We start from the raw sequence: 21110 nt of genomic DNA on the forward strand, positions 1-21110 counted from the left end.
CCAATATAAAGGAATGGTGTTTTCTTTGGTTTGTTTCTAGGTTTTCAGATTGAGCCAAAACAACAGCCGCAGCAGGACAGGAAGGGTGTGTCTGTCATCCAACACACAAGCTCTTTTGAGAAGCAGGAGAGCATGTCCACGGAGAGTCAGAAACCAGACCTCAGAGAAAGTCAGCAAACACAACAACCAGAGCCAAAACCATCACCCTCGACATCTCGCCTGATCCGCCAGCCCAACATCCAGGTGCCAGAGATCTTTGTTACCGTGGAGCCCGATACTGATATGCCATCTGTGTCGCCGCCAGCGACGGCATCCACATCCAAGGTATAGGATTACACAAGGCTATATTTGTTTGCACATTTTACACAGTTTGATTGCATTACCTTTGTTTTCTCCCTCCCTTCAAATAAAGGTGAAACATTTATTGATTAAAAAGGGAAATTGGTATTTTGTTTCTTTGTCTAAGTTGCAAATGGGGACAACATTTTGGGTAGTCCAGTATTGAGCGACAGAGCTGCAGCTGTCATTTACGAAGATGGGCTTCCTTGTGATTCCGCACCGTCAATGCACGTACACTAAAAGTGATTTTTTTTCACAGATTGTCGGCATTAAAATATCACTGTTAATGAAAAGACTCCCAATGTAATCAGTGGACATATGAAACATTTGTAGTGTGTACAGCGTCTGCCGGCTTAAACACTCGCTCAATACTGGACCAACCTCAAAAATGTAGTTACTTAGACCAAAAGCATGGGAAAAACAATCGAAAGTAGAGTAAAGTTACCCTCTATGGTTGTATTTAGCAGGTGAGCAGTCAATATCCCTTCATCTTACATGTAATGTTGGATTAGTAAACTATGTATCTGTCATAGGAGATGGAGAGAGTGGAGGAGTTCCAGTGGCCTCAGCGTAGCCAGTCCCTGGCCCAGCTCCCTCCAGAGAAGCTGCCACCAAAGAAGAAGAGACTCCGCCTGGCAGAAGCAGCACAGTCCTCCGGGGAGTCTAGCTTTGAGTCTGTGCCTCGCAGCCCCAGTCAAGAGAGCAACATCTCCCACACTTCAAGCCCTTCTTTTGAGGACACATCACGATCCGAGCCTGCCGCCTGGGCCTCCTGCAGCCAAAGCTCCCAGATGTTGATGGTGCCATCCGCTTCCTACCAACACCACCAAAGCCACAAGGAAATGAGGCGCTCGGCCTCAGAGCAGACCCCAACCAGTCCCCAACAAACAGAGCAGATCTCCGAGGGCAGAAGTAAATCCTTTGATTATGGGTCGCTGTCCCATCAGCAGCCTGCCTCCTCCTCCTGGAAAGAAAGGAGAAAGTGTCTCCTTGTAAAGCATGCCACCTTAGGGGAACCTGAGCAGGAGGAGGGGGCCAGCACCAATCAGCTGTCCAGAACGGAGAGTCCAAAGCCTGGGCCTTCCTGCTCCATCCACCCTTCTCTTTACTCAACAAAGGCAAGCTCTCGGTTCAGCTTGGACGCCACGGGGAAATCCCTGCAGCTGCTACAGCCACACATCTTTCCACCCTCTCATGATGTGCTCTCTCTGCAGCAGGCATTTCCCCAACGGTCGCTATCCCAGCTACTCCCCGTCAACACAGCCGTCTCTGAAGTACTGTCCACCCAAATCATCCATAGAGCCTTCTTACATTCCCACACAGCCCCTCCATCTATACAGATGCACTCAGCGCACATCCACATGGCAGAACAGTTGGGTATACCTTTCCATCAGCTTCCTGCTATTGTTCCTCTTCAGTTCTCTTCCAGGACTAGAGAGAACCAGGCTGTGCACTTGCCTTTTCCTCCAAGACTTACTGCTCGTGTTGCTTCCCCTCTCAGTACAGAGAGCAGGCCCTCCACCTCTTCCATATCTTCTGCCTTTACACATCAATCCCTTGTAAGAATCTCCTACCACCACCCACGGCCGATCATCGCCACATGCCTGGCTCAGCTTACACCAGTAGTGTCACTTGTGGTGCCAGTGCGTCTCCAGACACATATACCTACCTACGCCAGTGCCATGTATACCACTCTGTCCCAGATTCTTGCCTCGTCATACTCACAGGAACCCATTTCTTGCACAGCTATGGTCATCATGGGCCAGGTGGAGCGGGACAAGCTGCAAAGGTCCTACTTGAAGGTCCCTTCATCAGACATCAAGAGTCTTCTTCCTCTGTCTCTGCCCACCGAGCTGGCCTCAGGATCTCTGGAGGGGTATGGGCCACTGGGGGCAGGAGGGAGTAAACGCATGCTCTCTCCTGCAGCCAGTCTGGAGCTCAGCACAGAGGCCCAGCGTCACCAGAAAAGGGTAAAAGAGGGGGAGGAAGGGGATCAACATAAGGCAGGAGAGGAAGAGGATGAGAGGCGGGAGGAGGAGGACGTAGAACAGAAGGTTCTACATCAGGAAGAAGAAAGTAAGACACCTGGGAGAAAACTGGAAGAGGAGGAGAAGAAACAGCCAGAGAGATTAGAGGGAGAATCTGTGAAAGTCGAGGGGGAGTTAGAGCAACTACCAGGGACACATCATTGGGAGGAAAAGGAGGAGGAGGATAAGGACTCTGAAAAGACAACCAAAAAAAAGGAGGGGGTGCCAGTTTTGGATAAAGGGGTTATTACACCGCCTGCCCCTTCATATCCCAGCCTCAACACCTCCGCCTCAGTCAACTGGTGCTACCTGAACTATGTCAAACCCAACCCGTCCACCCTGAGGGACCCCCGTAGCTCTGTCTATTCTACTTGGAGTGTCAGTGCGCACAACCCCAACCTGCCGGGCCTCAGCACTAAGGTGGCCATGTCTCTGCTATGCTCCAAACAGAAGCACAGCTCCGAGACGTACACCATGGCCACGGCCCCCACCCCAGCCAAAAGCAGGTTGGCCCCTGCCAGTAGCAGGACCCCACGTGTGTCCGAGGTAAACGTGATCACAATTTACACCACTTTATTTATGAGTTATTGTAGACCACTCTGTTTAAAGGTCCCCTATTGTACTGTTTTTCATCAATATATTATTGGTCTCAGATAAATATAAAGCATGTCTTTGAAGTGGCTCGAAAATATTGTAGCATCCCATAAACCCCTGTGCTGATTCTGTGTCTGCTACTTTAGATGAAAATAAGGAGCCACTCCCCACGCCCCTCTGCAAGATATTTGGTTAAAAAGAACACAATGGTGCTCTAGGATGAGATTCAAGTGATAAGGTGGGGGGGGGGGGGGGGTTACCTTGGTTGGTGATTGGCTAATGGTTACACAAGCCAAAAAAAAATCGTTATGACATCATAAAGTGGCCAAAATCTGATCAGCTCATTTTCAGACAGGTTTTTATATAAATGGATCAGGACAAAAAGAGAGAGAATCTTTTTTCCTGAAACTTTCAGAATCTCTTTACACATGTTGATGTATAAAAGACATGAGAAAGTGGATTTTGCATAATAGGTGACCTTTAAGATACCTTAAACTCCCTTAACTACTCACTCGTAACTATCTATTAAAAGGTGTACTTCACAATTGAACTCAATAATGTCTACCTCCATGGGAACTCTTTTAACAATAAAAAATGTTACATTTTATTTTAAGTTGTTTTGAATTTTTCGATGTGTGTCTTGAGTGTAGGTACATGCCACCCCACCCAGCACCCTCACCAAAGTAAAGGATGAGGAGCCGAACGACAAGGAAGAGCCTAAAGAGATGAGGGAGGAGGAAGAACCCTCCACCTCCAAACAGAGCGAGCCGCCTCGTGTTCGCATCTTTGAAGGCGGGTAAGAACATCTTTTAATTCAATATTTGCAAATAATTGCGGTGCCTCATTACACAAGTAATCTGTTTTTCTGTCGCAAACCAACGCCTGATGACGGAAGGAAAACAAGTAGGGAGAGCTGAGAGTATCTTTTTAACAGATGGGATGCACTGAAACCCGCAGGGACTTCATTTGTACCTGCAGCCAAGCTTTTTCCTCTTACTGCTGCCATGAAAGCCTGTGTTTTAGAAATTCGGAGAGATAGCACTGGGTGTGTGATTGGGTGTGTGTGTTAATAGGGACAATGTGTAGCCATTTGACTTTGTGAGACTCTAATTTATACCTTTTTTCTTATGGTTGCATAAGTTACTAAGAAGACACAACGCAACAGTTTGAAGCAATCTGCAAGCAATTAGTATCAGTCATGATTGGCATGTGTTTTTCTACAGACCTGTACGCTTTTTTACACTTTTCTACATTCATGTATAGATTAAATTCAATTTGTTTGTCATTGCACAGAATACAATTACTTATACACATATTTGTGCTGACTGTCCAGAACATCCTCTGTACCAGTTCCAACGTGTTTAGTGTTTCCCAGCTCTGTTTACATTGAAGCAAATACAAGAAAATAGATGGGAATACAGAGAGTAAATGATGGATTGGAAATACAATGCTCCCAATTAAGAAACTCACAAGAAAACTGTTTGTAGTTTGATAGGAACAGATTTAGTTTTAAAGAGCTATCGCGTAAAACACATGTATTTTGCTATGTGCTGCATGCACATTTAAGGCCTGTATTTTGTGTTAATGTGCGGAAAGATTGAGTGTGAAGGAGTTGTCTGCCTTACAGTAGATAAGGCGCTAATTACCAGTCCTTATCATTTGCAGCAACGCATTACACACATTCAGGGAGTGCATTTTCATCCATAAACAGCCTACAGCTTCCTCACGTCCTCTGTTTCCATCACACCAACCCTCCTCCTTCTGTTCATGCTGCCTGTGTCACTCTGGCAGCTCTTGCACTTTTACTTACTTGTTTTCTCTTCATTCCTTTCCAAGCTCCTCTGTGTCCTCTATATGTTTTCTCTGTGCATGCAAATAAGCATAGCTCCTCTGAATGTGTTGTACCCTGACTCTGTTAGCACTCATTATCCCTATCTCCCTTTTGACGACCCTTTGAAATCATGACTACGTGCCACTCATTTCATCCTGGAGATCCAGAAACACTTTCTTATCTGTGAATATGCATCGTACAGCTTTGTTTATGTTCCAGTGACTTCTCCAATCTTATCCCGATCCCATTTCAAATATCCCTTTAAAAAGAGGGGAGCAGCGGTCTCTAGAGTTTATTATTATCACAAAGCTAAAGAACAAGTTACAGAGCTAACAGATATTGGACCAAGGCAGCTTTTTCCTTATGTCTTAGCAATTAAGCAAGCAAATCGGCTCATTCCTGGTGGCAGCAGAAGTCCGTGGTACGTCAGCTTTAATCCCCCTTTAGTGAGCACATGCTGAACTCTAGATTCTGTTAAAACATGCAGATTGATTTGCATGGTGTAAGTGGTTAACACGGCAGATTTGTCATGACACTTTTAACCACAGTGGTGAAACAGGCACAGAGGGCTTATAGTAAGTGTCCAAAGGATTGGTTATATCTACCTGCAGTGTTTCCTTTTACTGTTATTCAGAAATTCAGTGGCCCTATCAATCAATCAATCACACCCTGGTTGAAAGCGCTATTCACTTCACCAATCTGCCAAGAAGCCGTAAAGCTACAGCACCAGCAAGGGCAGATTGTCGGTTGAGACGTGCTGCTGATTTAATGCTCAATGTGTGAAGTGCGACTTCTGTCTTGTTTTTGTGGGTGGATATTTTTTAGCAGTGGCAAGAAACACTTGCCAGTTAACAGTCAGCAGATCCTGAATGAATACAACATAATGCCACTGTTGAGGCTATATTACAGTTGTGTAACAATTTGTTATGATTTGCTGGTTCTGTTATACAACGGGGAGCATTCACAGCCTGGGTTCTTAATTAAACACAGTCAACAAACATTGAATGTTTACAGTCCAGAATATATTGTGCGTCCTTTCATGAGCGAGGACAATTCATTCAAATGTCAAATGTCTGCGGTCCACTGCGTTCACAAATAGTCTTTTGGTAAACATTAAGATTGAGTATAAACAATGTTTTTGTGGACCAGAGCTAAATGCGGTGCCTATTTTTTATATATAGTGTCTATTTTAGGTTGTTGGCCATAGCCAGGCTTCCCTTCCCTCTCTTTAGCTGCTGCTGTTGTTGGCAGGGCCGCCCGGTCGCAGCAGAATAAGTATTCTCTGTGTGGCCAGGGTGTAGAGGAGGGAACAGCCGAGGGACTCAGTGCTGCTGGGGTTTTGGTGGGGCTTCCCCAACCAACTTCCATAGAGAAAGCCTTGTTTGACCAGTGTGTGTACATGTATTCATGTATTTGTGTCATCCACATTCGTCATTATTATTGAAGCTGCACGCTGCATGTTTTTCCATGTGAAAGGGGTCGCCTCTAGTGAAAAGTCAAAAAATAATCATCACCTAATCTCTATAAACGGATGTCTTGGTTTTTTTTAGGAACTCTGGCCACACCCTACAATATTGGCTGTTGTCTCCAGAGGCTAACCACTTTAGCTAGCTACAGCTTTAAAATCTAATTCAATTTCATTCAAATAATATACCTTCCACTACGGATATTCAATGAAAAAGCAGGTATTTGTGCATCTAGCTCCTAGATTTACCACAAAGTGAAATCAGGGATATACAGTATATGTAGATTGTGATTTTGTGGTGATCGAACCCCTTATCTTTCTCCTCTCTCGCTCTCTTTCTTAGATATAAATCCAATGAAGAGTATGTTTATGTGAGAGGTCGCGGCCGGGGGAAGTACATATGTGGAGAGTGTGGCATCCGCTGTAAGAAGCCTAGCATGCTGAAAAAGCACATCCGAACACACACAGATGTCCGTCCGTTCATTTGCAAACACTGCAACTTTGCCTTCAAAACCAAAGGTAAGCAGTTAACACAACATTACTAAAAACATTCCTACTGCTATTCTTCCCATTATATTTTAGCCACTTGCTTCTTCCTGTTTCCGTTGTTGCAATATCCTCATTTTCCTTTCCCAGAGTGAGATCATTTCAATGTGCTTTTCTTTTTCCTTCCTAGGGAACCTTACTAAACACATGAAGTCAAAGGCTCACGGGAAGAAATGCCAGGCTATGGGAGTATCTGAGTCATCACTGGACGAGCCAGAGAGCGAGGAAACAGGTACTTAAGAGGGGATGGGAAGGCATCTCACATGTTTCCTATCCGCTGTAGAGAAATATTGGTACACTGCTGAATGAACTTCTGCTTCTGAAGAATTGTAGCTGCTCTGCCCTGACAGCTTATGCAACGACATGTTCTATTCTCCTCCCTTTGGCCTTGCATATGAAAAAAGTAGAAGATGAATGAATGAAGAATACAGAGCACCTCATAGTCCCCAGATGTGTTTTCTGCAGTCTACCTTGTTCTCACGGATGTGTTGCTGACGTATGGCAAAACGCATTTCAACACTTAAGTCTGCCTCGAAGCCATCCACCTCACGATCTACTCCCTAACCTTCCCCTGCTCCCCCCGCCCACCTCCATCTCTTTCTTGCTGACAGACTACACTCATCACATCCAAGGACGCGCCATTTAAACCGTCGTTCCATTCACAAGGCTGTTGAGATAGTTTGTGAATAGAGGCATGGTGCTATTCAATTAAATTCCGGTCTTTTCATGCTCAGTCTATTTATAACATGGGTTTGATGGGTGGTGGGTGAGGTTTGTCGTAAATATACAGTACGCTGTCCTAACCCTTTGTGCTTGTCCCTGAAAATTGTTCCGTTAATGTGTTTTTCTTGTCTCTTTGTGCGAGTATTTTCACGGCAGGACTTTGATAATGGATGTAAAGAGGATATCATTTCATGTTTCTGTTTTTGCACAAACAGCAGGAAGTGATGAGCGTGTGTGTGGCGCAGAGGAACAGGAGGAACATCAGTTTTCTGACGTGGAGGACTCTGAGGACGATGACGACAACGATGACGACGATGAGGAGGAGGAAGAGGAGTCCCATGACGATCAACCGTCTTCCTGCTCGTCAGACAACCACCCATCGACAGGGGGGCGGTCCAGCTGCAGTAGGCGCTCTCAGCAGGACATCCCCGACCCCGAGCCCCCGGGACTCAGCCCTCCCCCGGGTCAGGAGCCCTGTCCGAGGGGAGTTTGGCCCAACAGAAGGGCCGCATCTCCAGGCAGCAGGAGGGCTCTGTTCTCCTGGCGGGGCTGGAAGGCGTCACCGAGGGCCTTCTCCCCCCGCAGTCAGAGCTGCTCCCCCAGCAGCAGCAGCCTCTCCCCCCGCCTGGAGCTGTCCTTGCGCAGCAGACACATCTCACCTTCCCCTGAGAGAGGACCATCTCCCATCTGTCCCGTTTCTCCTCTTCCTCCCATTTCGCCCGGCTGTTACCGGTCGTCACATGCCCGGACCCCGCCTCCACCAATCAGGTTACAGCACAGGACCCCTGGATACCTGCCGTGGGAGAGCCCTGGAAATAAGGGTAGTCACGTCAAAACGGTGAGTTTTGTTTATTATCACTTCACAATGTATTTCCTCTCAGTGTACAGTAACCTGTGTTCTGACAGTCCCTGAAATATAATGGTGACGTTTTTGCTCCCTCTACAGGGGAGAAGAGGCGCAGCAGAGGGGCCGTCAGAAGCCAGCTTGTTTCCACCCGCCTTCCGTCACTCCAGCTGTGAAGGTTATCCTGGCCTCCAAACAACTGACAACATCTTCAGCCACCTTCCTATGCACTCCCAACAAGCCAAGCTCCCATATCTCATGATACCCATCGGAGGGATCCAAATGGTACAGGCCAGACCTCGATCCCACCCGACCACCCCCTCGTCCCCAACATCTCCCCCCATAGAGGGGCCTTCATTGGCTAGATTTGAATCCTACTGGGGCGGGACCCCCAGAACTCAGGGGCTCAGGACTCCCGGAGACGTGCATTGGTCGGAGCATCAGGCAGGAACAAGCCAGTCGGGGTGGAGCGTCCTAAGCACAGCACTAAACACGGAGTTAGAGACCACGGACTCAAAGCAATATGGCAGCTCGCACAGCTCCGCCCAGATGCTCAGGCCTGCTTCTGAGGCCACAAAACACTGCGTCAGAGACAGTTCAGGAGCACCCGTTAGTAGGGCAGCCCTCATTGGATGGCAGCTGGAGGGGGAGGAACCTAGGTCCGGTGATGATCAGGTGGAGGTGGGAGCTAAAGGGGACTCAGCCAAAACAGACACTTAACCTTGATGGGCCACGCATCCCCTTTTGCTTTATTGGTTGCTACACTAGTCTTGTTTTTTTTTATTGCTTCTTTTTGATACAGTTTTCAATACTATTGTTAACTTAAATGTTTGTTCTTTGGCAATATTCAGGTTTGTTATACAAATGCACTTTTACTTTGTGAAAATATTGTCTATCTATATATATATAAATGATATATATATAAATATATCCCTCCTTTATGCTTTATTGATACTGGTAATCTTAATGTGTGTTTAAATATGTGTAAAAAGGAATATGAATACATTTGTAAATGACCAAATCTTTAATCAAAAATAATTCAAATTTTGTCCAGTATTACTCAACTTGTTACTTGTGCCTTTTCTGTCCAGGTTTGTGTTTCGAGATGTACAGTGCCGATAAACAAAGAGAAGGCTGTGAAATTTTATATCCGCTTTTTTGTGTTTATGAGGGTTAATACTTGGGGTTGTTTCTCTTCTGAAGGCTATTGCTTTAATCCTAGGGTAACAGAGAGTCGCTCGGTGTTGGTGTTGAAGGAGCAGCGTGTCAAAGGAATTGCACTGAAGTTCTATTTTTATTACAAAGGATATTAGATTAGAATATATCTCTGTACAGGGAAGAACGCTCCTTATTTATTTTTATTTGATGACAAGGATCATTGTTTAAGTTTTTTTTTTCTTTTTACTTTTTTTCTATCGGAAAGAGGATGTTTTTTGTTACATCTGTGTGTCTTTTCCATGATGTTCATGTGACTTGAATTGGTGACAATGATGAGGGATTGCATTTGGCTGGTACCGGAGGATTAAGTGCCCTGCAGATTTCACCGACAGCAACATTTCTAGTCATTGAAGAAATAAAGAAAAATGCACCAGACTGATTTGAGGTTGTGCCTTTCTTTGATTTACCTTATCTTTAATATATTTTGTACCGTTATTCTTTATAATTGCAGTGTGGGAGGGTAAGGACAAATTATGTTATACATGTTTGATGAGTTCCTCATGTTATTAACCACAGATCAGTGAAACAAATTAAACATCAAAACTACGTCATAAACGTTCCTGCTTTCGGAAGAACACAAGACGGTGTTGGTGACTGTAGGTTAAACATGTATTTGTTATACTTGTACTACGAGGCAGTCAGTTTTGTTTCTTTCTCCTACTCTGTGGTGCAACCTTTGGTTCCAAATCGTTGTTTGCCATTCGTTTGCGGTATGTAATATGATTGGTTGTATTTTTCAGCCCTTGTGTAATAACATTTGGTAAGCCACGACCCTTTTTAAATGTGTGTTTTCCCTTTGGAAAAGTTGTTTTTTCCTTTTGTGTTCATTGTCAAAAACAAGTCGTTTTTGTCCAACTGTAAAATATGTCTTCTAAAATGCTGTTGACCATGATGTGCTTGTCCACAGAAGCCCTGAGAAAAACATTCTGGTGATCCCTTTTCTAGCTTGTTTTCTCTCCTGAGTTTATGACTTAAAAACAAGTGAAATAAGCCATGATAATTTCTCTAATATCTCTTGTTGTAATACTCATTTTGGCCATAAGAGGCTGAAGTGCACCACTGCTTCATGTACTAAATAAGCATTCACGTTTTCTGTCAGGTGAGTTGTTATTTTTGCATGGAGGGAATACAGCTAACCTGAAAGAAAACGTGAGGTAAATTATATGAGTATTACAACAGAGAATTACAATTTAACCTGATAAAATCAGTCAACTGTTCATACATGAAACATGTTTCTGGCCAAACTTAAAGACAGTTTGCACTGGATCACAACAAAACAGTTTTCACCTGTCATTAACGCAGGAAAGAAATTAATGTAGATCAGGCTTAGAAAACTGATCATCAGAATGTGTCTTTCTACTTCCCTCCCAGGACTTACAAATCAATAGAGATGATTTAAAGAATATTATGATTAACAAAAACCCAGAGGTGGATGACAAAACACACATTGCCAGAATAACTTTATATTTGCATAAATCACCCAATTGAATTGTGCTTCAGGGATTATACAACAGCCAAGTTGTTGTTCTGATGATGGTGGTGATGCACTGCTGTCTAAATTCTGCCAGTTGAGATGACATTTAGTGACAGTTACAGCCATATTATATGATTCACATCCTTCTTTTCAAACTATTCTCTGACCCATTCTAACTCTTTTGAAAGCATCTTCTCTTGTGATGCTCATCCACTCATCCATTTTAGGTTTTCTTCGGTCGATGAATCAATATATTGAAAGCTAAATAACATAAATGTATGTTGTCATAAAAAACAACATAGCTTTTCTGTCTTCTGGGAGCAACAAGACCTTCTGTAGCAGTAGCAGCAGATACCATTATCTAATCCCCAACACTCATGTAATGATTAATCATTAAAATATGAGACTCCTCCATACAGCTGGAATAAGAGGCAAAGAAGGGGCTCTGAAACATGACGGTAGAAACACTGGTGGCATTCTGGTTGCCATGGTTTTAGTCTTGATTGAGGTTAAGAGGTCACACACTCCACTCCTTAGTATTTCACCTTATCAGCTCAACTTGAACGTAGACAACATGTACATAAATCCCTGAAGATCTGGTGATATGATTCCGGATAAATGCCCATTTTCATTATGACACACATTTATTACTTCCAAAGGGTGATATTGATTTTTACAAAGGTTAAACCCTCCAGCATTATCTGTTATATCATAACATTTCCGTAACTATTTAAAGGAATGTCAAACTTTTTTCACATATCTGCATCACTCACATCCCTGCAGTGTTTTCCATTCAGTCTCACTGTGTTTATGTGTAGCAGCACAGCGAGAGGTGGATTGCGTAAAGCTTGACTCGGGCACAGCCAGTGTGTTGACAAGAAGCCAAAAGATGTTTGCTGTCGTGACTTGACATTCCTTAGAAACATGTTACAAAAGAGGCAACGGGGAGGTGCTTTGTATTTTACACACCTACATAAAAATAGTTTTACGGGAGTGATCTTTGAAAGCACTGTACATGCTAACACCATAGAGCAATGAGAGGTCAGTTATATGTAAGGAGTTAACTGAGGTAAGGTTGCTTATTAAAAAGGCTGGCAAACACATTGGTGTGTCTGAGTAAACAAATTGACTTCATGACTCTTCCTTTAACTTGCTATTCGGTTTTCTGAGACAACCAGTGTGCTGTGATGTCTGTGGATGGGGGGGACAACTGTAATCCAGAGGGAACTCAACCTATAACCTCTGGTGGTAGCAAGAATGTGATGAAAACCTTTACCAGTGTGATGCTATGTGGCAATCTCAACACGATTATGAATTAGATGATAGAATATCCTCAACTACTCATTAGGTCTCTTCTTCTGGCAGTCTTGGAGGGAAAATGCACAAACAGACTGAGAGTTGAAGTGTGAACTTAAAGGTGTAATATTTAGTATGTATAGTAATATTTCTGTTTCAAATTACCTCAAAACAACTAGGTGTATGTCATAAACTATGTTGAGTTGTGCACTTACATTATCCCAAAAGTGTATTACTATTTTCAAAACTAGAGAAATCCATCATTTTAATCAAGGTAACGCTCGGTTTTATTTGGTCGTACCCCTTTTAGGCACGCATCAGCATTGTGATTGTCTGCCAGAATCTATCCAGTTTTAAGACACATTTTTATGATATAGATTTTGGATCTCGGTCGCTTATACTAAATGGATATTATATATATTAAACGGATGTAAGATTTGAAGTCTGGATTTATCAGCAGCCAAACAGAGGAAGCACAGATTTGTTAACATGGTTTAAATCTCTGGGCCTGTTCGACTTAAGAGAAAATGAGAACTCTGTGTTTATGCTGCCTGGTTAAAAAAATCCTGAACATTTGGAACTTAAGTTATAAAGAAACAAGCTGAGCAAACATTAGTGGCAGCCCGCATCACAGCCCCTGCAGGACGTAATGACGACAGTACTGATCCCAAGCACACTGCCACCAATTTGTGGTAGTGTTTTGATTAAGGGACCCCTACTGGTTACTTCTTCAGGAAGAATTGTGCATTCAAGCTCCCCAAAATGTAAATATAAACACATTACAGTGTGTGGAAATGTTGAAGGTATAATACATTATTATTGTGTTTTAACTTCTAATTTTGCCTCTATTTGTCACTTCTGTTCTGCAACACATTTTCATTGACATATGTTTTCATGCTCTGCTCGCCCCCTGTACAGAGGAAAAGTACAGTCTGCTCTCTGCACTGTTCTATATGTTCAGGTGTCAGGCTTCATGGGAAGAGGATTATGAGCCCCTTTATGTAAACACTGTCCACAGAAAGGTGAATGGGGAAAACATTTATATTCATCCTCCCTAGTACTGAACAAATACAACTGACAAGGTTAAGTGATTATACATCCAGCTTTCAAAACCATGGCCTGTCCATCCCAAAAACACAGCATGCTCCATTAGAATAGAAAAAAGGCAAATTTAATCCAAATGTTCATAATTAGTTGACCATTTCCCGATCAGAAGAGAGACATCTGTCATCCTTCGGGAAATGATGTAAGAGAAGATAATATTTATGCCACTAATCTGAATGTGAATTGACTGTATTTACATGAATGAAGGCTGCCATGTGGCGATCTGCTTGACCCTGGCATGGCTGACCTGCACACTGCGCACCATGTGGGGGGGGGGGGGGGCGGAGCAGCTTGGAGCAGCGTGATTATCTGTGCGGGCCTCCACTAGCCATCATGGAGGCATCAATTCCGTCAAACGTTACTTTTTTTGGACCACAGAAACACTCACCAGTTCTCAAGTTGATAGCGTAACATTTTTTTTTATAAACACTGTTACTTAGGAATATTGTAATTCATTTGGAGTTTCTAGTCACCCTATGGAAGTAAATATAACATTTGGTTTTTAAGCGCTGATTTATGTCTTAAGTTGATCAAAATGATGCTGAAAACAGCTGCCAGCTCAGCGAAAAACAACCTTATGACAGCAGTGCGTGTGAATAAAACAATAACGTTTCTTGCAGGACAGATAAGCAGTCAGCTGAAACTCTCTATAAATCTATGTTAGGAAGAAGGAGGCTGCAGATTCAAAGGATACTTAGGTTTTCCATTTTTCTTTTAAATTGGTAGTGTTTCAGAAGAATACACTGAATCGTCTCTAACATCAGTCTTTGTTTCAGGAGCTCTATCATTAAAAAACAATATTTGAAAGGCAAACTGCGGATATTAAAGTCACTCACCAGGTGACTGCACAAAGCATCAGAAATGACTGCAATGTGTCACAGGTTCGAACACCGTGAGGTTGTTCCCTGAGGCTCCATGGCAGGCCTGGGTGGAGCTCTTGTTGTGACATCATGAGAGGAAGGGGCGAGGTATAAGAGTGACAGAGCTCGGACACCTGCAGACAGACAGCAGCAGCACATCAGAGACACAGCTGCACGGATATCAAACTCTGCGTCTAATATGTCAGCTCACACCAGCGTTCTTCTTCTCATCACTCTTTGGGCTTCCATGGAGGATGGTGAGTCCATTTTTTACAATTGTATTTACTTGTGTTAGTTGGGTATGCATGATGTAAAACATGTTTCAATTACATTTCAAAAGACATAGCTAAAGCTTTGTGTTTTCGTCAGCACTGGCTTTATTCTCAGTCACAAAGCAGTGACTGTTATCACTGTATGTTGGTGCATCTAGAAAACATAAAAGGATCCAGTTGTTACAGAAAACCCACTAAATGTGACTCTTTGAATATTGATATACAGTTTGTACTCGATTCCTGTAATATCACAAGTAAAAGTAGTAGCATGAAGTGTTTTGACTCATTTCATGCAGGCTTTCTCATATAAAATAATAAAACCCATTACTTAGATTTTGGATCATTTGTTAAACTTTTAAATGTAGTCTTTATTGACATGAAGACAAAAGGAATTTATACATTCCTATTCTTTACAGAAGTCTGTTTGCTCACCGTTTAAGGTCAAGATTGATGAGTTAGGAAGAAAGGGAAAATTGTTGATGAGCTTCTTCATGTTGTCACTTGTAAATGTACACAATAGACTAGTGATTTAACATATCCATCTGTTCTGTGTTTTGAAAAACAGTAAGAGTGGAAAGACAGTCAAAGCAGAGGCCACTGACAGTTGGTGTGATGCTGTGTTTGGACACTGTCCCTGAGTGGCTCTCTGTCTTGAACTACAGGTTTTGGTCTTCCGGTGATGAAGCAGCCGGGAGTGGAGGTTGATGACGGTGTCCCCACACAGAGAGTGAGGACCAAGCGCTGCTCCTGCAGCAACCGGCTGGACTCTGAGTGCCACTACTTCTGCCACCTGGATATCATCTGGGTCAACACCCCCAGGTGAGCATGAGGGACACAAACAAGGGCAGACACACTCACTTTGAGCCCAATATCTGTTAAGTGAACTTGCTATGATCATGGTTGTATAAGAGCAAAGTATGCAGGATGTTTATATCATGTCTCTCTCTTTCGCTCTCTCTCTCTCTCTCTCTCTCTCTCTCTCTCTCTCTCTCTCTCTCTCTCTCTCTCTCTCTCTCTCTCTCTCTCTCTCTCTCTCTGCAGTAAGACAACAGTTTATGGTCTTGGCAGCGCTCTGTCTCGACGCAGAAGGTCGACCGGACGATGCACCTGTGCCGGCCCTGATGATCAAACCTGCAGAAACTTCTGCCGTCACAGGTGAACAGCCCACATTCTGTCAGGTAGCAGTTAAAGGCCTCCGTGTGGCTTCCATCATGAACTCATGATGAAAGCCACACGGAGGCCTTTAACTCAGTCTGGTATTGTTGTCCTTTGTGAAGCACAAGGAGTGGAGAAATCTAATTGCACTGCAATGCTATTATTAGCCTCAATGTGTTGTTGCTGTGTAATCTAAAGTCCTGCCTGATGGAGGGTGTGATCATCAAAACAATACAGCCGAGGTCTAAGGGAGTACAATAATCTCAAACTGGTGCACAAAGTTCACAATGCTTGTTTCTGATTGGTTTAGAGGGCCTAAGGAGTGAAGTGTGTGGGAGTTAGGAAGAAAATAAAAGATGTTGAGAATTCACGCTTCCTAAGAATGAAACAAATAATGCCACCACCTCGAAACTGCGGGGAGTGTTACATTTGGAAACTTCTACAGAAATGATATCTGCTGAAGTGGTTCATAGTTTTCATGAAACATTAAACATTTAGTGAGCCCATAAAGATAAGACTTTTTTGACCTCTTTAGAGTGTTTTTTCTTCTCTCTATGCGGAGTGTTTTTTATCTGTAGCAATATCAATAAAACATTTAAAGTGACAAACTGCAGTGTCAGGGTGAGTCTAGGCTTCACATGTAACAGCCACTTTTGGTAACTCTGCTGTTCCTTTGTTAGCAGTCCTGAAATCACGTCCCCAAAAACATCTGGAAAGAGACTTCAATTCAAAATGTTCAACATCCTCAGGTGAGTTTCAAAGACAAAAAGACACAGATTAACTTTAATTTTGATCATATTTTTCATTATGTAATTGACTTTTTGTCCCTCAGAGCTGCAGGTCAAAGAGAGCCCAGGATTCAGCTGATTCAGGCGAGTCCTCTCGGAGGATGAACACTCGCTAAACAATGTGCCAGCTGAGGCAGCGAGAGAGAGAGAGAGCGAGAATGAGAGCAGCGAGCACCTGAACAAATGACACTCCTTTGATAGGAGGACAAAGGGCTGCTGAAAGATGGTGTCCGACGCAGGAAGGCCCGGAGCACCACAAAGATGTCTGTTTGTACCCGGGAAAAGAGGGTGGAAAACGTGACAGAGTTCTGAAAACACATCATGGAAACAGATGAGGAGGATCAGCTACTATCGTAATAATATGAGATAGCACTGTGCCAGTGGTCATGTTGGACTTTGTCTGTGTATCACTGTACTTACAGGCCAGCACTGACATTGAAAGATGTAATATGCATACTATACATCCATGTTTGGGGAATTCCTCACATACATGTTGTTAGTAATCCTTTTGTAAAATGCATTTATATTTTTTCATTTTACAGTTTATCAAATACTACTTTGTTATGTGTGACTTTGGGGATACATGTTGGGGGAAAAATGTAGAATACTGAACTTAATGTCTAAATCAATTTATCAAACCTGTATCGCTCATATATGTACATGAGATACATAGAGATATGAAAATAACTAAATGTATCCCCCTTTTGTATGTGTCTTTCTTTCTAATATTTGCCCTTCTCGGTCATTTACGGAGGCACATAGTAAACTGTTCTGTAAAGAAAGTATATGCGATTGAGAATTTGAGGGAAAATAAATCCTTTTAAGTCGGCATGTGTGATTCAATTGTCTGACAAGCAAACACATTTCTGAGTTCAAAAGGAGGCCTGAGACGGATGAATGGTCCAGGAATTCAAAGCTAACATCAATAATAAGTTAACCTGGTATTCAAAGGCACCGCAGCTTGTGTTATCATACGGATCTTTGGAAAGAATGCAGCTTTTTGTATCTTTGCTCAGGGGATCAGCAAGAGGAACAAAATGCCCTGTCACCCCGTGTTCCTTTCTGAGTGTCTGCGCCGCACAAACTGTACGCAACAAGTGCAGACGAAGAAAACAGGTGATCCTTCATTTGTCATCTAATAAATCCTTCTGTAACCAACAGATTCTGGGGAAAGCAGAGAGCATTCTGAACTCTCCAGGTCATGTACTTTCACATGAATTTCGTCTGTTGCCATCAGGGCGAAGATATGCCCTACCTGATCAAAGGACTAATCGCTTTTCTAAATCATTCATCCCTTCTGCACTCAAACTTTTAAATTCTTGAAAAGGCTTTTAACTTGATTATTTATTTATTTATTATTGTGATGCTTTGAACTATTTATAGTGTAAATTGGAATTATCCACATCTGTGCTCCCGGGTGTATCTGTGTGTTTTCTTCTTGTATGTTCCTGCCTGTGTACATGACATAAGCTGCTGCTCATAACCAATTGCCCCTTGCGGGATTAATAAAGTTGTTGATGGATTGATTGATTGATAAATAAACTGACCTGCTCTTGCTGCCTTATCCAATAGCACTTGTTAGAGCCAGTATTTTGTTTTTATAAGAAAGGCCACCTAATCGTGACGTCTGCAGTCAACAGAGTATAAAAGACTACAATTCCCACGGCGCCTCCTCTAAAAGTGACAGTGATGGGCAACCTGTTAGAAAGACGTTTTTAACTGTTCAACTACCCTTTATTAAGTTACCATTAAAGTTATACAAGCCTTAACAGAAAGAAAGAAATAATACCCAAGTTGTTTATTATTTTATTTGAGTTTTGCCTTTTTTGTTTGATTTGTTTTGAGTATTGTAAAGGCCTGTTTTCTTTGATACATGCGTGAAAAGTTTTTTATTTTATTTTGAGCAAACCCATTGCATCATCATCCTACCATCGGAGGCCAAGCAACTCATCAAACTGTCAGTAACACAAATATAAAGGAAAGAAAACACGTACAAAATGTCTGTTTAAGGCCTCTATTGGCTTCATAGGAAGCCACAACAACACTGATGCATGATACGACTCAAGTGTTAATGGAGTGCCAATTTCCGGAGTAGATTTTTCTCCTCCTTACATTTAATTCCTTTCATGATTCTCCCTTCACCTGCAGCCATCCTTTTGGAACAGGACGGAGCAAAATCAAAGCTTGATGTCAGAACAGTATCACATAAAACAATAGAACAGAGGACACCGTCGGACATAATTAGGCAATACTTAAACTTCAATCGACTGTGACATAGGACCTTTATATGTTTGTTTAAGCAAGCTGTTTTACCATGATTCTAGTCTTTATGCTAAGATTAGCCTACAGAGCTCTAGAATCTCTCCTCAAAGACGATGGGCATTTTTGTTTTGGGCTGTTCCTTCCTTGTATTATCGTTTATTTAATGTTCTATGTACAGTGTACATGCTCAACATCAATACACTATTCTTCACTCCTGACCTCTCTTGGTTTTAATGACCTTACACAGAAAACAGCAAACATTTCCAACATTCATTTCAGTCCAAGAAAGTGAGTTAACGCAGACGTTTGGGTTGGAGGATGTTGTGATTCATTTTAAATCTGGGCAGTACTATTACCCAGTCGGTGAGTGGCACCAACAGCAACAATTTAAAATATATAAACAGATAAGGATTATATGACACACAAATGCTTAGAAATGATTAACTGATGTTAGCAGAAAGATGACTCTTACTGTTTTAGAAACCGCAGGCTGCCTCAGCGGAAGAACTCTGTCCATGGTGCTGGATCAAGAGAGCCACTTCATTGAAGCATAGCTTTGGGGTCAGCCTTTTGTCATTGATTGAATGAGTGCTTTCGGAAATTGCAGTTATTACAGTAAATCACATATAGGTGAATATTCAGCTTGTTTCTTTGTATCTAAATATGCTTTTATTTCTGTTCACAGTATAGCTGTGGTTAATTAATTACTTCAATGGAACAAGACATGGATAACGTCATCAGTGGCACCTGTTATCTTCCTTATCAATCAATCAATCAATCAAGCAATGTTTATTTATAGCCCAATATCACAAATGTTGCATTTGTCTCAGTGGTCTTCACAGTTTGCACAGAATATCAGTATGACAATACGACACCCTCTGTCCTTAGACCCTCACATCGTACAAGGAAAAACTTCCTTTGAAAAACCCCACAGTTTAAAGGGAAAAATGGGAGAAACCTCAGGGAGAGCAACAGAGGAGGGATCCCTCTCCCAGGACGGACAGACGTGCAATAGATGCCGTGTGTAAATTGAAAAGATAATACATTTACAACATAGGTAGACCAAATGTTTGGAAATGCATGTGTCTATAATAAGAAGATGAATCCACGAGGATGTCAACAATCCTGTGGGAGCCATCAGGGAAGTAGTATGATGAAAGTCAGGCAGGACCACAGTGACAGGTTCAGCCACGACTCGAAATCCAGGACTCAGGATCCAGGACTCAGGATGCAGGTTCCAGTGCTCAGGATCCAGGACCGCAGCAACAGGATCAGCCACGACTCAGGATCCCGGCGTAGATAGACACCAAAAAGACATTTTGGGGAAGCTGGGTTATTCGGAACATGAGAGTACACAGGTACAGACAGAGAGAAGGAAGAAGTAAGGTGTCCCCCGACAGTCTAAGGCTATAGCAGCAAAACTAGGGGCTGAATCTAATCAGACCTAACTATAAACTTTATCAAAAAGGAAGGTCTTAAGCGCACTCTTAAAAACGGATAGGGTGTCTGCCGCCCGAACACAAACTGGAAGCTGATTCCACAAAAGTGGAGCTTGATAAGAAAAGGCTCTGGTTCCCATTGTACTTTTAGAGACTCTAGGAACAACCAACAACCCTGTATTCTTGGAACACAATGCCCTAGTAGGACAGTAGGGTATAATGAGTTCTTTAAGGTAAGATGGCACCTGCCCATTAAGGGCTTTGTAGGCGAGAAGAAGAATTTAAAATGATATCCTGTGTTCTATAGGGAGCCAGTTTAAGGCAGCCAGAACAGGAGTAATGTGTTCCCTTTTCCTAACTCTGGTTAGTACACGAGCTGCAGCATTTTGAATCAGCTGAAGCGACTTAACTGACTTCTTGGTACACCCTGATAATAGAGAGTTACAATAATCCAGCCTTGAAGTAACAAATGCATGGACTAGTTTCTCTGCATCATTTTGACTTTTGAGGCAAGATATGCCTGATCTTTACTATGTTACGTAGATGAAAAAAGGCGGTCCTTGAGATTGATTTTATATGGGCGTTAAAGGATCAATCCTGATCAAATATAACACCAAGATTCCTTACAGTCTCACTGGAGACCAAATTAATGCCATCCATAGTTAATATATCTTTAGATAGTTTGTTTCGTAGAGTCTTTTGGCCGAGTACAATAACTTCAGTTTTGGCCGTGTTTAACATTAAAAAGTGTAAGGTCATCCACGTTTTTAAGTCCTTGAGGCAGTCTTGAATTGTATTTAGATCATTGGTTTCATCAGGCTTGATGGATAAATATACACTGAACAAAAATATAAATGCAACACTTTTGTTTTT

General features: G+C 42.5%; 2 protein-coding genes across 5 annotated transcripts in view; both read left to right on the forward strand.

Moving 5' to 3' along the window:
- The window catches only part of LOC117553729 (transcription factor HIVEP3), a 50096-nt gene extending 40130 nt beyond the window's left edge, over positions 1–9966 (forward strand). For 2 of the 3 annotated variants that reach the window (XM_034227778.1, XM_034227779.1), the window contains 7 exons: positions 41–324; positions 873–2912; positions 3611–3756; positions 6600–6775; positions 6933–7034; positions 7741–8363; positions 8472–9089. In XM_034227778.1, the coding sequence (XP_034083669.1) occupies positions 41–324; positions 873–2912; positions 3611–3756; positions 6600–6775; positions 6933–7034; positions 7741–8363; positions 8472–9089 (3989 nt within the window). Of the gene's footprint in view, positions 1–40; positions 325–872; positions 2913–3610; positions 3757–6599; positions 6776–6932; positions 7035–7740; positions 8364–8471 lie in introns of all 3 variants that reach the window. The other variant, XM_034227780.1, reaches the window with a different exon arrangement.
- Positions 9967–14509: 4543 nt separating this feature from the next.
- On the forward strand, positions 14510–16683 carry LOC117553680 (endothelin-2). 2 transcript variants are annotated; one of them, XM_034227693.1, is made up of 5 exons: positions 14510–14578; positions 15256–15412; positions 15635–15748; positions 16429–16497; positions 16581–16683. In XM_034227693.1, the coding sequence occupies exons 1-5, from the start codon at positions 14521–14523 to the stop codon at positions 16639–16641; spliced, it is 459 nt and encodes a 152-aa protein (XP_034083584.1). In that variant the 5' UTR covers positions 14510–14520; the 3' UTR covers positions 16642–16683. The 2 variants fall into 2 exon arrangements, with proteins under 2 accessions (XP_034083584.1, XP_034083586.1); XM_034227695.1 differs by having other exon boundaries at positions 16432–16497.
- The last annotated feature ends 4427 nt before the right edge of the window (positions 16684–21110 follow it).

This window comes from Gymnodraco acuticeps, unplaced genomic scaffold, assembly GCF_902827175.1.
Source record: "Gymnodraco acuticeps unplaced genomic scaffold, fGymAcu1.1, whole genome shotgun sequence".
In the NCBI taxonomy this organism is placed as follows: domain Eukaryota; kingdom Metazoa; phylum Chordata; class Actinopteri; order Perciformes; family Bathydraconidae; genus Gymnodraco; species Gymnodraco acuticeps.